The sequence below is a fragment of the Oreochromis aureus genome, linkage group 20 (assembly GCF_013358895.1).
Source record: "Oreochromis aureus strain Israel breed Guangdong linkage group 20, ZZ_aureus, whole genome shotgun sequence".
NCBI classification, from domain to species: Eukaryota; Metazoa; Chordata; class Actinopteri; order Cichliformes; family Cichlidae; genus Oreochromis; species Oreochromis aureus.
Genome location: NC_052961.1, coordinates 23,234,860 through 23,253,022, shown reverse-complemented (window position 1 = coordinate 23,253,022; position 18,163 = coordinate 23,234,860). Strand labels below are relative to the sequence as shown.

The 18,163-nt window shown below is 39.9% G+C and overlaps 1 protein-coding gene across 3 annotated transcripts in view; it reads right to left on the bottom strand.

Moving 5' to 3' along the window:
• The window catches only part of LOC116309790 (TOX high mobility group box family member 2-like), an 81,734-nt gene extending 70,028 nt beyond the window's left edge, over positions 1-11,706 (bottom strand). Inside the window, exon 1 of one of the 3 annotated variants that reach the window (XM_039605003.1) lies at positions 11,107-11,706. In XM_039605003.1, coding sequence (XP_039460937.1) covers positions 11,107-11,211 — 105 coding nt within the window. In that variant the 5' untranslated portion in view covers positions 11,212-11,706. The remainder of the gene's footprint in view (positions 1-11,106) is intronic. The other 2 variants (XM_039605004.1, XM_031726491.2) reach the window with 2 other exon arrangements.
• Between the last annotated feature and the right edge of the window lie 6,457 nt (positions 11,707-18,163).

Sequence of the window (18,163 nt, the reverse complement as noted above, 5' to 3'; positions counted from 1 at the left end):
TCATTTCCTTATATAGGACATTTGGTATTTCACTCTTGAGTATTAGTTTGTCCTTTCCTCTGGATGGAAAGCTTTACTCACTGACAGGAATTACCATTTGTGCACATATTCCTTATACTCTGAATATCAGCTGGTCACTCTTTAAGGTAGCAGTGCAGGTGTGTTTCCATGCAGATACTTCAGTAGTGCAGGCAAACCTAAATGAAGTACATGTGTCTCCATACTGTACGATTCTGTCGATGTGAATATAGAAAGTGAGGTATTTTTCCAAAACCATGAAGGAACATCAACAATAAACTGGGTTTTTTTATGTGCTTCATCACTCTCCTTATGACAAGGACACAAAGCACATTTTTCTGTAATTGAACCAACCCTAGTTTATGTAACGACTGACCGTTCTGCCCTTCAAGCTAGAGTGAGACTGAAAGAGCGATTTGATCGCTACATGTACTTGCTCTTGTCATGTGACACCATGTCCCATTATATTGTGATGTTGTCTCAGGAGGAGAGGAAATGAAATGCCTTGAAGCTATGTGGGAAACGTGCGTGTGTGTGTCCACGAGCATGCACGTGGGCACGTGTGTGTAAATGGTGGGGCTTCAGAAGAAAAGTGAGCAAGTACGAGTCTATCTGACCCCGTGCATGTATTTGTGTGTGGTCCTGGTATCAACTTGGCCTTAAGTGTCTTAATTTTGGAACCTATCAATTCCTAATCATTGCCCATGTTGGAAGCATTTGTGAACAGTTTCATCCAAAATGTATCAAATCTGTGAGACTGGCATCACGATCCCACACTTTAGGCATCAAACACCATGTTAGCCTTTAAATAAATAATACTGACAAACAGAAGAATAATCTGATGCTTTGAGGCTCATGGGAGGATACTAAAAATATTAAAGAATTATCACTAGCACGGGGTGTATTGCTGTTAAAACTCCAGCAAGACTGAAAACCAGTACAATCTCTAACTTCGCCCATAGCACAGGTTAGAAAATTAAAACGATTTGAAATGGATGTGTTTGTATAGTCAGGGAATATCTAAATGATCCTGTCACTGAGTCTCAAGTCAAGGTCAAAGTTCTTTCAGACCCAAACGTGCTTTGGTTTGACCCCTGGCTTCAAAAGTCTAGATTCAATGTATCTCATGCTTATTCACTTTCACAGTTAAATAGCATTTCTTCTTCATTCACCTCTTTTCACTCACTTTGTGTTTATAAATCACTTTGCATTTAATCATTAGTTATCATAAATCTCTTTCTCTCTTCCAGACGTTGTCTTTTGTCCCGTCTCCTTTCCCTCGAATGCCGGAGGTTTCTTCCTGTTAAAAGGGAGGTTTGGTACGGTTTTATCGTGCTTTGGCACAATATAAATTGAATTGAATAAGGTGTCCTTTAACGTGTCTTGACACACTGGACTGCAGGGAGATTACGGTCCTGTTTTAGAGTGTTGGTTTCTCAGTTTCTCCGATTTGCGTTTACGCGTTCTTTCGCTTTGTTTTCACTAGATTTTTTTCTTTTGCTTTCACTCCCGGGTAGGGTTTAGGCACTAAAAGTACTTGTTTGGGCTTTGCAAAGAGACTGTGGTTTCAGTTAAAATATGCAATGTTAACCCTGATGTTTGAAAATTTAAGCTTAAGCCTAAATAGTGCCTTGAATGTGATGCCAAGGGTCCTGAAAAGTTGGAAGTAACCCGGTGCACCAGAGCACTAACACAAAGAATACCTTGTGTATATCTGTGAGATGCAGAAAGCTGTGACAAAACAGCAGTATTTGACACCCCAGCGTCTGTGTGTGTGTGAATGGACTGGCCTGACCTGGATAAATGATTATTAGTGAGCCCTCTTATTGTGGCTGTGCATATTAATAACTCGAGTGTAACACATGTGGGTAACCACACATTACTAAAGTACTGTAACTAATTTGGGGGTGATTATACTGTCATTTCTACTCACAGGGAAAAGATTTGACAAGTTTTTAGCACACTTTCTTTAGTCATTCATTGAGCGCATACTGTAGGATGAGGTTTTGCGAAGTGCCTGAGATACAGAGGCGATAAATGCATTTAGTTTCTATACAGTGGGTTTTATTTTGTTACTTTCATATATTCTTAAATGTAATGGGGATTTTGAGCTCAAACCACAAGGCGTGAAAAAAAATTGCAGGGGAAACACTGCATGAATTCATCTCAGAGTTTATAGTTTAAAGCTGCTGTTCTTCCTGTCTTTACCCCTGTACGGTTTCTTGAGTCTACGGTGGGGGCAGTAGATGCTTTTGATCTACACCAATAACAGAATCCGCGACTTTCTACCTGAAATATGTACAGCGTTTAATGACGGCTCTGTCAAGCTCTGTGTAAGACCAGCAATTATTTAACTGTGCGCTTATCAAAACCCTGTTTCAGTTCTACAAATGACAATAAATAGATCTAGATAGTGGGGGAAAAAACACTTGTGAGTTTTTAACAATGAGAAAACTGGGCACAACAAGTGAAAAGAAATTTGTGGGGTTTTTTTCCAACAAGCCACCGTGCCCGTTGAGAATTTCCTTGGTGTGCGTCTCCATGTTCAAGGGATGTTGCATGAATGGGCATTCAGCATTTAGGATTCAAAAGAAAACAGCAGCTCCTGTCTGCATGAAAACCAGGGCTACGGTGCTCTGTATCAAGTGCCATTGTTTTGGTAATAGTAAACCTGGGGCACTTGCCAGGAGGCATTAGTCATTCATCTAACAAGTTCCACAAAGCAAACCACAAAGTGCTCTACTGTTGACTTCCTCCTATTGAATTCTAAGCACATAAGCACATTTTCAAGTCTCTTACAGCAAGGTAACTTTCGGATGACTAGCTACCTGAAATACGGCTGCTATGTTTGCTTATTTGTGCATTTCCTTGACAAGACGGCAGCTCTTATGGAAGCATGAAGGATTCTAGGAGCATGAGGGAGAGAATGAAGGGAGAGAAACAGCGAGGTGCCGGGTGAAAGGCGGATAGGAGGGGATTAGGGCGGAGTGCAATTATTCAGCAGGCCAGGCATACGACATGATCTCTAATTACCCACAAAGCAATGTGTAACCCAAGCCAAAGATTAGGCTGCATTATCAGGCTTAATAAAACATGACCATCTCTCAGTTTCACTTGCTTTTCCTGCCCCGCTGCCACAAACACTTGTTTCTCGTTGTGACACTCGCTTTGCAAAGTTCGTAACCACACTGCACTTGTTGCTTTTTAAGTGCAGCAACAAATATATTAAAGTGCAAAAGCCCAACCAAGGCACGTGATATCTCAGGGTTTAAAAAAAGAAATCAATTAGAGCTAAAAGGTCCTTTACCCAAAGAAAAACACTTATTTATTGTGTTAGACGCAAGACACTAAAATACAATACTCACAAAATTACTAAACAAAATAATGAGGAAAGGCATTTCATTAAGAAAAGCATGTGGCAAAGAGGTTTTTATTAACATTTAGATTGACCCACAATTTAAATCATCTATAAAAATCCACATTAACGGCCCTGCTTCCCCATCATTAGTGTAAAACTATTACACCATCCCTTGTAGGCCTTTTCACTTGGTTTTGAATAAGTGAACTGGCTTTTTCTTTTTAACTTTAAAGGAAGTAGCTTTATGAGTTAAAAAAAATTATATACTCTTAGGCATCAAACTACCCACGAATATATAAAGTGGTTAAAATTAGCACCCCTGAGCCAACAACACTTAAATCCCTATCCCAGCTGCCATAGAAGGAGAGGCGGGGTTCACCCTGGATGGGTCACCAGTCTATTGCACGGCTAGCACACTCACATTTACACCAACATGCATGTCTTTGGACTGCGGGAGGAAGCCGAAACACCTGGAGAGAACCCGTGCACGTACAGAGAGCATATGCAAACTCGAAACAGAAAGACCGCAGCAGGACAGTGTATTCAAACCCAGCACCTTCATGCTGTGAGGCCGCAGTGCTTACCACTGCACCACTGTGCTGACCCTGCTTGTATTTCACTAGTAATGATCTGATAATAAGGTAAGATAACATTGACTGGCTAGCATTCAGTGCAAAATGAGCTTAAGTTTATGTAGTTTAAGTAGCAGGTACACCACCCCTACTACTTTTGGGCAAAATGTTGAATTCTTTACTTATATGTGAAAAACCCTGACTACATCTTGCACCAACAATGTACATAAAAGCATGCAGGCATATGCATACACATATTCTTGCTTGGTTCACGTGGGTTGTGCCAGTAAGTGCTGCTTTAGGCTATGGTTTTTCACTACTGTCTACTGTGTTATTAACAATTCTATAAAAAGATCCGCTCAAGTTTCCCTTTCCTGTGTGTTAACATGTTTGCTGAGCTGCTATGAGGTTGCTGAAGCCTAGCGAACATGCAGACAGTCCCCAATAGCAGTAACACCACTGACCATATGTCATAATTTCCAAAATCCTACTTTTCTATCCTCTGTTTGTTTTTCTTAGCGACATCACTCATCAGCATGGCTCACGGCCAGCATGAGACTAAATAGGTCGACAACACAAAGACAGGGCCTCTTTCTTTAGCCTTCCCTCCCTTTTCACAATCCACAAGCTTCCTCTGATCTGCCTACTCTCTTATTTCTTAAACATCTATCTCTAGCCATTTCTTTTTCCATCACTCTATAGCAACTTTTCCCTTTTTCTCTGTTTTAGGAAAATCCCATTACCTAAACGAAAAGAGCTGAAAAAAAGCCACTAAAAAAACTATTACCTCTGTACTTTCTGTTGAGCTTCGTTTTCTGTCCATTGTAAACGATCGTGGAGCTCATCATTAGCTCTCGAAGAGGAAGAATGAGCCACAGTTTGATTACCTCGGTGGCTCTGTGGGCTCCCGCAGTCTGCTTACTGAATTGGACGCAGACGATTACAGCCTTGCACGGGCAATTATATCTGCCTGCTAAATATGTCACACATAATAAACACATGCTTCTGACAGACAAGGGACAAGAAGAAGTAGTCACAGTCGGGGGAAAAGAGGAAAGAAAGTAAAGACATGATCACATGGGTTTGTCAACCCTGTCTTCCTCAAGTGGAAACCTCTAACAGTCCAAATGACTGGACGCCAGTGAATTCAGGAAAGACAACAGTCGCTCAAATTATGTAAGCCAAAGATCTGCTAGTGAATGGCAACCCTGGAAGAACAAACATTCTTACAGATGATTTTTCCTCCCATGAGTGAGATAAATCCACACAGATGAGCCCCGCATTGAGGTCGAAATATCTCAAAATTCAAGCTTTACTTTAGAGAGTTTCTGATCATTTCAGTCTGCATGTACAATAATCTGAGGTAATCTGAGTTTGGACACTCTCCCTTCAGACCACAATAAAATCATGGTACTGACACCAGGCTGGTAATATTTGTAAAGGATACTGAGTCAAAACAAGGGAGGGAAAGAGCCTTAAACCCCTGGCAAGGCACTTATATCATGGCCTATGCTGTTTGCACAGGACATACCTCAGGAAGCTGAGACAACTGAGAGTGTTTGTCCAGCTTTCAGCCTCCTCTATGCATACATACGCAGAGCACATACATGCAGCACATACAGCACAGTACATATATAAATCACATAATGTACATTTTGTTTATATGACCGTGCATATTAACAGTAAACGGATCCAAGACTGTAGATCTGTACATTACATACACACAGTACATATGTAGAGTGTTTACATATGCACTTAGATGCAATGATTAAGTAAATACACACAAGCTTTAAATTGTGGTTAATCAAGCTATTACTTCACTATTTCAGCCAATTACGTATTGGCGAGAACACGGGGAACAACAAAGATTTAAATGCCTTGCCCAAAAACACTTAGATATAAAGACAGGAGGAGCGGGAAATTGAACTGCCAACCCTGTGATTAGTGCGAGACCCACTCCACAGCCAGCCAAAGTCAAAAAGCCACATTTACACAACATCACATTTACAGTGATGTAAAAGCAGGAAGACAAGTACATTTTCACACAACCAGAGAACAGAGGGCTTTTTTTCTGGATGCACGACTTAACTGATTAAATACGTAACTCTTTAATCATTTCAAGGCACATTTTTGCACTCCTTTACATTTTTTTCAGTGTAGCTTTTCCAGCTGAAACAGCTGCAAGTTTATTAAATATAAACCCACAATGAACTCTGTCACCAATACAGATAGACAGACAAATAGAGCACTCCCCCACCCTACACATCTTCTAAATGTGTTTTCAGCCATTAACAAACATAATCAACATTTAACTAAACACCCAGGGGCCTACTCTGCAGCAGGTGCTGGCTCTGTTTCTTTTTCTTTCTCCTTCTTCTGCCATAAGAATAAGAATAAGAATGCCATCGCATTGCCCCATGGGAAGGCCCGGGCAGACAAATGTAAGCACACTGCAGCGGGGCGGCTGGTCTTAATTATTGTAACAGACGCTGAGGGGGATGCACTGGTGCCCACCAACGAGAAAGTAGCTTAGTGCTGCCATTGCCAATAATTAGCACAGGGAACCCCCCCACCTCCACCCTCACCACTCACACAATCATACTGTGACTCTCATAACCTAGATCAAACACAACGACTACATTTTAAGGGGCAAACCAAGAAACACGAGGCAATTTAAAGCCGTGTATCATCGTGTGTCTCATTTCCTTAATCTGTCAAAATCCATCCAAAACACAGCTGGCAAAAAAAAGCATAAAACAACCGATGCAGGCATCTTGCGTTTATTCGGGAAGAAGACTTGTCCAGCAAAGTCTCTTATGAAACAAAAAGATCATATGGCAAGAAATATCTGTGCCATACACTGGGCCCTGTGACTCAGCCACTGTCAGAGCCAATTCCAGTTTTATTGAAATGATTTCAGATGGTTGGAATCCCTATTAAAACCTCCTCTGTGTGTCGGGGCAGGGAGAATATGATTTAGAGCTGTTTTTGCTCTGCCCCTGTTCACTGTGTGTCACCGGCCCTTACTGTGGTATGCATGGCCTTCCTCTGCACAGGGCTATGAAAGCAATTGTGATTGTGATTCCGTAGTCAGCAAAACGCTTGAATGGCCCCGAGTTAGCATGCACGGGCACACACACACACACACACACACACACACACACACACACACACACACACACACACACACACACACACACTCACAGTGTCCCCACACTGGGCCACTGATTACTTCAACCCATTTGACTCACGCTCATCCTTTGATTCTCCCTTTCTGCCTCTCTGTCACATACCACAGAGTTTATTACAACAGTGAAAACACTGCTCAACATGAGCAGGCACTACAGCCAGCATTACAGGCACTGGCTAATTTGTCAGCCATCTTTAAGTACTTAAGTTATTAAAAATAGCCCCCGGTAGATTGAGGCAAAATGAACCGTAAATTCAGGAACACTGTTTATTCAAGAGCTTGTTTCAATTGAGGATGATCAGTTGATGGAAGCTCGCTGACTATGTTAATGCAAAGTAATCAAACCTTTGCACAGCACAGACAAGGTAGTCCTATAATAAAAAATAAAACTGAGATAAGGCATTCAAATGGAGCGCATCATTCCCCAGCTTATCTGAGGCAGGGGAGACCACCAACTAACAAAGCCTGCTCTTCAGTTCTGCTCTATCTAACCAGATATCAGTTGTTGGGAGGATATATGAGCTGGGTGGGGCCTGAGTGTATAAACACAGGCCTTACTATCTCTGCACTCTATTGCTATATTGTAGGCAGCACCTCACTCCAGCTACAGCAGCAGCAGCGGCAGCAGCAGAAGCAGCAGCAGTCAGCAATGTTTGATTAAGGTATTCAAATAAAGGAGCAGACACTGTGTTCCCATTTCACAGAGCAAACCAAAAGTGCTGGACAAACGAATAGCCGCAGTACAATTACAGTTGGACATGTTGTATACGACAAGATGTATCTGTTTACTTTCGGTGCTTACTACACTGCAAATTTGTGCAGCATTTGCACAGCATATATGAGTAATGTCTGTGCCATGCAGTCTGTCAGGAAGCTGACAGCATTAAAAACACGGTACAGTTTCATATCACCATCAGAGCACAAAGCTTTTGTAATGGTATTATTTTGTGTGATTTCTCCCTGGCTGTGGGAGTTCACCCCAGTAATAACACAGACTCTCACAGTGAAATAAAGGGAGTATTGAAAGTACTGAGCTAGATATCTTCAAGGTTATTTATAGACCTTTGTGAATCACCTCAATCTGCACTTAAAGTACCTTCTCTGCGCTTTTTTTTTTTTTTTTGCTTTTATACCCTCTTTTTTTTCCCACTGAACAATGGATCAGTAAACACAGCCTTACCACAAACTGATTTGGTTAGCAGATGATTCATGGTATTTAATGGATAACTAAAGACAACCCACCGCTCCAAAACCTTGGAAAACTTTCACATTTCCTACCTGCAAAATGCTTTAGTTGGTTATGGACAACACTACCAATTTAACAGAAGTGATTTATGCACTGTCATATTCAAAGATGTTACCGAAAGACTAAGAAACACCCGACCTAGAACATGCACGGAAACATGAATGAAACCAACGACGGCTCCAAATGAGCAACGTCACAAAGGTCGAAAGCATGACAGGAGCACGTGTGCCCTGGAAGTCACAGAAAGTTGCTAATTACTCAAACTCAGCTTGTGTCCGCACACAGTATCCAAATTGAGTCAGCAGCAACAGCAGCACACAAAAAAGAGGTTTGCAAATAAACAGACTAAAGCTAAAATACAAACACATGCTCATTTTATCCAATTAAACTCGTGTGTGACTCAGATTAACACCATTAATTTCACAGCGATAAAAGGAGAAATGTTTTCTCAGACTGTAAATTGCTTTAAAAAAAAAAGGGAAAAAAAGCAGCCGTAGAAGAATAATGCTAAATCGCATCTGGTGTTTCTTTTTATTCAAATTATTTTGAATCTTTTCCAATAATAATAATCCCAACTGAATATATTTGAGCTAAACTGAAAGCCAACAAATCCACCAACAAATTCAACTACAAACCAAAATACCCGCGTGAATATGCAAAGTAAGCCCTTCAAAACAATTGACCTCAATGCTATGATTAGCCTTTTTTTTGGCTCTGTGCGTAGCTTAAGAAAGAGACACGGGATGGGATTTGAAACTGGCCAACCAATTTTTGTCAGAGATGCTTAGCAGCAGGCAGATGTGATCTGTAGATAAAGTACCTACACAACAAATCCGATGTCTTTTTTATGCCACAGTCGCTTTGACAAGTGCTTGAGGAAAGGAACTTGACCTTGTGCACTGTGTCAACAGGACACCAAATGATCCCTGCTGGGGCCTGCCTCATTTGCATTGCTAGTGAAGGTAGTTAGTGTTACACATGTGATGATAACAAATTATTCCTCCCCTGGTGGAAAGAAACCCAAGTAAAGGCAGTGAGGGGGATTTCAATAATTCAAATGAACACTTGTATTTTCGAGGGCCGCCACACTTTATGTCTAAGTGACAGTAGTTGGTTTCTCCTCTGCGAAAGCTCTTTATATCGTTTAATATCTACTGGCTTTGTTTCCGGGATTCATGCAGCGCCTGGATATCAGCATATTCTTAGGATTATCCGCATGGTGGATGATCCCAATTCATTTGACCTACAAAAAAAGATAGCCTGTGCAGAGGAGACAGTTATATGGGCCCGTTTGTGTGTCACAGGTGTATCGATAAAAGCTTTATATGGACCTTATTTGTGATCAAATGGGAGGCGCTTAAGAAAACCAAGTCCAGTTTGTTTTACCTGTCTTCGACACTTGAGCTTTGTGTGATCAATCCTTAACAAGGATTACTATGGTGCTTTTTTTTGTTTGGTTTTTATATCTATGTACCTACACTTGATTACTGGAATGTCCCTGTCAGTTACAAAGATTTTCCATTGCCCACACAGTGAAAGTAAAACATCCCCAACTGTCTTTTGCACGATTTCCCTCATTGTCATACCTGAAAGCCGTGTTTTATTTGAGAAAGCCAAAGAGCTCCAAAGCACCGTTGCCTTATAAGAAGTATACAGCAGCAGGTCAGCATCCTGAGCCTGGTGATTTGTAATATTCCAAGCACGGTGAGTGAAAACAACAAACTCTTATTCAGTGATTGCAGATGGCTGAGATGCTGTTAACACTAGTGAAAGCTGTAAATTAGGCAGTTTAAAAATTGTTTTGCTAGTATTTCAACAGGCCATATGTTCACTTTGCGGTACTTATTAGTACGTCACCTGTAATCTCTTCTTCCTTTGTGGTGTTTTTATCTTTCATGGCAGCTTTTCAGTTGAATACATTTGGAGTTCTAGTGTTTTTCCAGCTTCTGGATTTATTTGTTTTTTTGTTTAGTCTTTTTTTGTTGTTGTTTTTACACTGCTCAGTCTTTCTTTCATGGGCTGATTTAGTTATCTGCTTCGTAGTTTTGGAAAATGTCAAACAGCAAAATATTCATAATGTTGTTTTAAATGCCACCTGCTCCTTCAGTCGGGTCAGTGCAGTTCACAAGGCTAAAGGCGCGGGTGTCAAAACTGAAGGAGAGAAGAGGGATACTTGTACAAGCCAGACTGTGGTTTCTCGTTGCAAAGTAATTAACAGTACATTACTGGCACGGATCCATTTAATCGCTGAACTCCCAGCGGAAAACCATGTAAGCCATAAGAAATCATTGAGAGGGAAGATAATGTTGGATTCACAGAGCAGAGCGGGGCAGTATGGATTCTATACAGTCCCTGGTATTCCACATCGGGTGGGACACTTAATGTTAGCTTTGCGCAAAATTCAACTGCAGTTTCACCGAGAAAACAACATAATAAGCATGCTTGCAAAAGAAAAAAGAAAAGTTGTGCTGCACATTTAAAAAAAAAAAAAAAAAAAAAACCCAGGGAAACAGAAAAGATTACAGGTTTAACTCTAAAGTAAGTAATATAAATGGTGACAGTTACTAGATTAAAACCAGTGCACCCTGACCCAGGTGCGTTCGGAGCAAGTGGGCGCCTCTGTATAAAACGCCTCCAAAACACGCGTTTTTATTGCGTGAACGTGCAGACAGACAGGTGAGACATCGTTTCAGTGCACGAGACTACACAAATAGTTATTTACCTTGTTCGTGTGATAATAGTCCAACGAGCTCAGGCAACTTGGATCAGTCGGTAGGGAGCATGAACCCACATTTGCCGGGGGCGCAGGATAAAATCTCACGTCCATCTCAGACTGTGCGAGACTGAAGGCATGAAATCACTTTCAGCGTCTTTGACGTACTATTGTCCTGGCAAACACAGCGCCAAAGCGGGAGAGACGAAAAGAAGTGAGGGAGTTTTACTCGGCGCACTCTTCCCTCACATCCGTTCGCGGCCGAACTTCGGCACCAACTCTAAGTGATGCGCAGTCCTCCTCAGAGCCCCGCGCCGGGATGCGAAACACTCACTCACTCAGTCACTCACTCAAAAGCGAGAGTACAAATTCACTGATAACGCACGTGCTGGCAAAACAATGCAAACATCCAACTTAGATCCTGTCTTACTGGGTATTTCTAAAAGCTGAACAGCAGCCCGCAAAACTGCAGCCTGTCCTGTCCCGCCGCTCTCAGGACTCCATACAGGCTTTGTTATGGAGGTGCATATTCTTGCATTGGTTCCAGTACAGAAGTGGTTGGACTTCCCTCTGCCATGCGACCTCTGCCGATAATAAACGGGAAAGAGGAACGGAGGGAGAAGGGGGAGGGGAGATTGGTGGCTGCCTTGGCAACCGCTCTCCTTTCTGCAACTGCGCGCTTCTGATTAGCTGGAAATGTAGTAGTGTGCACGAACGGGCATTATAAAGCGCACTCTGCTTCCATCAGAGCTTCATAAAGGCTTCCATTTGGGTTATTGTGCCAAGGCGGATGGGAGGAGATTGCACAGTCTTTCTGTAGTTCGATCATGTTTTTTGTGTATTTTCATTTTTCATCTGCTTTAGACATTGTAAAGCTCCTTGAGCAACTTCATATATATGTATATCTATATATATATATAGATATAGATATATATATGCTGCGTGCATTTAAGTCGCGATCACTCGATTATAGCCTATACAAAGACCCATCACCGTCCAAAGCAGTACGAATGTACATGTATGCCCATCTTCTGATTTACTGTATTCGTTTTTTATTAAAGTTTTATAGAGTTTTCGGTGTTGAAACAGGGATTAAAAGGTTTATCTATGTAGGGTCTATATAGTGTTTTGCAAAAATATACCCAGAAACATTAAAAAGTAGACACCAATGCAATACAAAGATGCTGCCTTGTAAGTGTATAAGATATGGTGTGCTGAGAGTGGAATAAGTACAAGGAGGTTTAATCTTGTATTGCCACACAGTTGCAAATGTGTATGGAGACTAGCTAGGCTTGTGAGAGCTGTATCTGACAGCTCACTGAATGTGATGGATAGCACACCCTTGCCCTGTGATGTGCATGCACATTTGATGTTGAAATGGCCTATCCATGGGACCATTGTCTTTCAATCATGTCAAGGCAAAGTACAGAACAGAGCACATTTTCTGCTGCCTGGCGTTATTACTATGCCACAGTTTACAGCACAATCCATACACCGTGCCTGCACAGAAATGTTCTTCAGTCCTTCTGCTATGCTGTTCACTTTAAAGATACCTAATTTGATCCATTTTGGGATGCATCTGCATTAAAACAGTGATAATCTGGACTCTTTATCAGTCTTTATAGTGCTGCAGACAGGCTTTCATTAGGTGAACCTGCATGTGAATAAGGGCGCATGTAACGCAGAGGAAGGGTGTAATTGTTTTCACACAAACCGTGACAGCAGCATCTGCCCACTGCTGCAGTTCTTATGTTCCCAACCTTCTGAAATTCAAAAAGCCGGTCATTATTTCAGCAGGTCTATTATGCTGCAGTGCAACCTCTTTATTTAACAGTGAGGGCCCTACACTGGTAGGCACGTCCTGCCACGGCCCGGCACACAAAGGGTTAACCACATGGCTCTGTGCCATGGCTTCATGGGAATGGAATGTGGAGTGCTGTGTGTGCAGGGCTCCTTTCCCAGCATCCCTCACTGCCCAGGCGCATGCTAATGATCAGTATTATTGAAGCACAATTGATGGGCTAGCAACCAAACAAGAGAAACTAATTACTACTAAGGCTTTATTGTCCTTTAATTACCGAAGCTCTATGGCAATTAGTGCTGCACAAAGACACAGCCCTACTTTAATCTCAAATAAAATGTGATGCAGATGAAAAAATTTGGAAGATGAAAGGTAGATAAGATAATTTGGCTTTCGGTTCGTTCTGCAGAAATGATGCCTGATTTGGGTAAAGCGTGGAACAACAAAAGAACTGCTGAGGACCGTGCTAATTTAAACTGAAAATCATCTCAAAACAGATTCAGCGTGTGATATTTCAGTGACCTTGGACAGCTAAATAGCCAAAAAATGTGGATGCTGAAAACCTGTTTCCAAGTTACTGTAGAAAATATTCAGGCAAGCCTCCAACACTTGAAGTCATTAAAATATGACTTACAAAGTTGCCATTATGAAAAAGAACAGTGTCTTTGCAAAGCCACTCTTTAGCTGCGTTACACCTTTCTGAGCTTCTTCTTTACTGAAAGAACTGTTCAGACCCAGCATGGGCAGGGGAAAGTGAACCTGTGTAATATTTATAGTGGCTAGGCCAGTATATGTAGCTATGCTCAATATCAGTTTATTCTCAAGGAGACTGTGACAAGATTTCAACTTGGGACAAGATAACTTCAAATTTGAAATTCTTCTCTTCGCTTTCACTTTGAGCAGTTGCTGAATACCCTCCCTCCCCCCTTCTGCATCAGACTTTTCACAGTTTCGAATGTATCATATCCATTTTAAACATCTAAGCAGGTTCATGCATTGTTAAAGGAGTTTCAAAATTAGTGTAAAACATACAGTGAAGTGAAGCTACACGTGTCAGTGATAGCCTCTACTAATTAAATAAACATTCATAAATAAAGTCACAGATTCGAGCAATATGCAATTTATCTGGAATTTGGCAATCTAGCTTCTCTGTCAACAATCATGCATACACAGCTGCTGATGAATTTCAGTTACAAAACTCTTAGCACACTACAGAGTGCAACAAAACTTGGCAAAGAAAACGATAAATAGTTGAGATATGCACTAACAAGAAAATAATATATAAAGAAGCAGGCAGTATAGTAGTTAGGAAGTAAGTCAGAGGTAAAGCTGGAATAAAAGGCACAGAAAAGTTATGGGAATGGTTATAGAGTGTGTGTTTTTCACCTCTTCAGCCTCATTGTGTTAGCAAAACAAATAATCTATCTGTTGTTACTTATTACATTCTGATTCTTAACTAGCCCTTTAGTATTATTGAATTATCTCATTTTTTATTATCATTTGTTTATTTTTTACATTGACTTGCTTCATAACTGCTACATAAAACGACGCACAAAAGAAGGAAATTGCACAATGTTTTTGTCAAGCAGAAAGCCGTGTGGGGGTAAATGTAGGTGATCTGAAAGAAGTGTGTTTAAAAAAAATTTTTCCAGTGATTATTTTGCATTGAATCTAAAAAAAATGTACATGATGTAAACTCACACGATTCTTAGCAGGTAGCCCTTCACCTCATTTTAAATAAAGCAGCACATTAGCACTTCGGCCGTGTGACTACATGTATTTTTCAGGGGAATTTAAATTATCATAATTCTTTTAAGTAATAAGATTAGAAATAAACATTCATTTGCATGCAGCTGAATGAATTATACCACATGAGAGCATGATTTCTAATTTCTTTTTTTTTCTTTTTCTTTTAAAAAAGTTAATTTGAGGTTGTTGGATTTTGTTTTGTTTTTTTGTTTTTGTTTTTTAAAAATCATTTAGATATAAGGAAACTGAAATAACAAGGAATGACCTACATGCCATTTTGTGTAGGAAAGATTGTTCTGATTTTGGTTTCATATGAACTTGTGTATATATGACAAACCCAGAGTAGTGCATGTTTCACTTGTACTAGTTAGTTCTGTTCATGAAAACTACGTACCTAATGGCAGATTTGTTAAGATATGTATCTATGTTACTGACACAAACAATATTAAAACAACTTCCTCCACATTAACCAGGAAGGATTAGTCTGCCATTTATGAGCATTAAATAAACCTTACAGTATATACAGCTTCTTCCAAACAACACATTACCTACTCCCATACCTGCCTTGCCATCACTCCATAATAAATAACAGCAAATTCATGAATGCCTTCAAGGCACGTCCAGTTAAATTCATCGCAGGGCTGAGGGATACATTCGAAAGGTTGTTAGTTTACTGAGAATCAGTTCATAAATTGTTAATGGACCTATGTCATTACTCTTCTTTCAAAAGAAAGGAGTAGGAATATAAACAATTAATTTCCCTGGTGCCGTGAGTTTAACTATTATTTGCAACTCTCAGTCACCTAAGGAAAACCTAAGGGGAAACAGTTTGTCCAGGAGTGCTGACCTTTGACCCCTTTGTCAGGTTGCACCGACCTGGATTATTATAGTAGGGCATGGGAACCAGCAGTGTGTCTCGAGTGTGTCAACAACCTGATCTAAGTGTACAAACATTAGATAAAGTAATATGTTAATAATTCATTTACAAAAGAATGATGGGTAATTTTCCATCTGTCGTGAATATAACTTTAACCATGCATTATGAAACAGAAGAGATTAGAGGTGGTGGTATATTGTCCTCAGTGCAGCTCTGCAGACAAGGAGGTCATGACCTAGTTTCCCCAGAGGTCAGCTCCCACAGTCTGTTGCTGGACTTTAAGCCTTTAAAATCCGAACCACTAAAAGATTAAGTCCATGTGTGGTTTTTCCTGACTTACTTCATACAAGGAAAATGCTCCCTCAATAACAGACACAGTGCCTGTAAATCTGAACTAGCAGCGAGGAAAATGCTGAGATATTACTTGACTGACATCATGTCCTCATTGTGTCATCCACCTTGCAAATCAGCCTGAAGCATAATTAAGGAAAATCACCACAGGGCTTACATGCATTGACTCTTGATTTGGTAAAAGAGACATGTATACCTTTTTCCCCTCTGCATGAATGGCTGCAGGAAGACAGAGAAGCTCAGTGAGAAAGAGAGCAGACTTGTCAGTCTGACCACGTTTCATTTAGCACTTAATTTCAAGGAAATTTAAGAGTCTTCTAATTGCCTATAGCATTTCAGCTCTCATTCTGGGTAAGAACATACTGTAAGTCTGCAGGAGCTTACTTCACTGTGTTTTCACATCATTAAAAATGGCCAACAGTGTCTGAATAAAAACAAAAAAGTGTGTTATTTTGATTGCATGTGTTTAGTATGCGCGATCACAACAAGTTGGCGACATTCGATCAAGATTTTTATTTTTATGGACATATCTTATCTGATACCTATGAGCGAGTGCATGTTTTGTGCACACGTAGGAAAACAGGACCTATTCTTACTTCTAATCAACGTGGCACACGGCATCATTTGACAGTGAAAATTGTTTGTCATTCAGGCGGAGATATTATGAGTCATTTCTATATAAAGAAATTCAAGCATCCAATCATGGTCCCTTTCAGATGAGCAATTAGGACTCTTTTTGAGTGCTCAAATTACATATGGTTTTTATCAAGTGGGAGAAAATAAGAGAAAGAAAAAATAGGCTAATTTGGATTCATGCATCTTTTCATGCAGAAATAATAACTGATAAACACTTTGTATTTTTCTGTCAATGCATTTTTTTGGAATTTACACAGAGTGTGTTAACATGTTATATTTGTATCATTTCATATCATATAACAGATCCTGGTATTCTTAATTTATTTAGATCTGTATATGTATAATATGGAACAACCATAAATTTCTATAGAAGTAAGTAAGTAAAGCAATAAATAACTATATGAATTTTTAATGCAGATTCTAGGTAATCTCTATCGTGCACGGTAGTGAAGGAGTTCTTTTGTTTCCATGTTCCAGCCACTGATTAAATGAAGCATACTTGATCTTTATCTGGGTTGAAGTATGATGGCTGCACTGGCCTTATCCAGGTCCTGTAAGCGCTGAAATAAGAAAAACACCACAAATTTATAGGACACGTCGAAATAGTTTCAGATTTTTATTTTATTTCGTGTACTTATTTTTTTGTAAGCAAGTAAGTATTTTTTTTTATGTATAAAACATTTTCCAAACTCAAGTGCTTTTTAATAAAAACAGTGGTAGAAGTGACAATTTCAATTAGAGTATATTGGTTTTAAGGTACTGTTTACTGGATGATCAGGAAATATTACAAATAATCAAAAAGAGATTCTGTTATTCACTGGATAATTGGAAAGTATTTCACTTATTTAGCCTACATTATACAAGCTCTTCTTGTATGTTTTAGCTTTTAGATTGGGAAAAACTAGTATATCCAGTATGTCTTTGTAACTTTGCAGACTTAAAACACTAGAGTGGGAGGACTGCTTTAGCATCAAGCAGGATATGTTTTTGTTAGCAGGAGTTAAAATTTTCCTAGTGATTAAAATGATCATACAAGTGTCCGTAAAGCAATTTAACTACAAAGCTATTTGTACTATAGCAGCTCATAGCAATCCTGTATTTTGTAGGTAACATATTTCTTCACTATGAAACACTGACTACTCTAAATGTGGCCTTGTTTGTTTTTATAGACAAAACATTTTGTCCAAAGGAAAATTTTAAATCCACAGCTAAATTTTGCCAAGAACTTGAATGAAAGAAGCTCAAATTATTATTCTACCCAACACACAAAACAGTTAGTCAGTTTAGCTCACAGTTCAAGGCTATGTTCCCAAAGCCTTCTCACGTCAGCCTTTTTAAAGGGACAATAATATTATAGTGCAACTCTGCAAGAAGATTCACGTAGAGAGAAATGACTGTGATTACAAAATATGCAGAAAAAAAGTGGTAAAATGGTTAAATTCCTGAAAAGGTTACTGCTCATTGCCTCATTGCAATTATGCATCACTGTACAATGCTTTAAGTCAAACCAAGGTTTTATTGCAGTGGACACACAATGGTGTGCTTTGTGTTGGCTAGCAAGCCAATCAGGACTATATTCTCGCTGAGTGTTGATGTGCTATTAAACCCCACCATAGCTTTTTGACAGCATTAAACACCTGGGTGATTTGAAA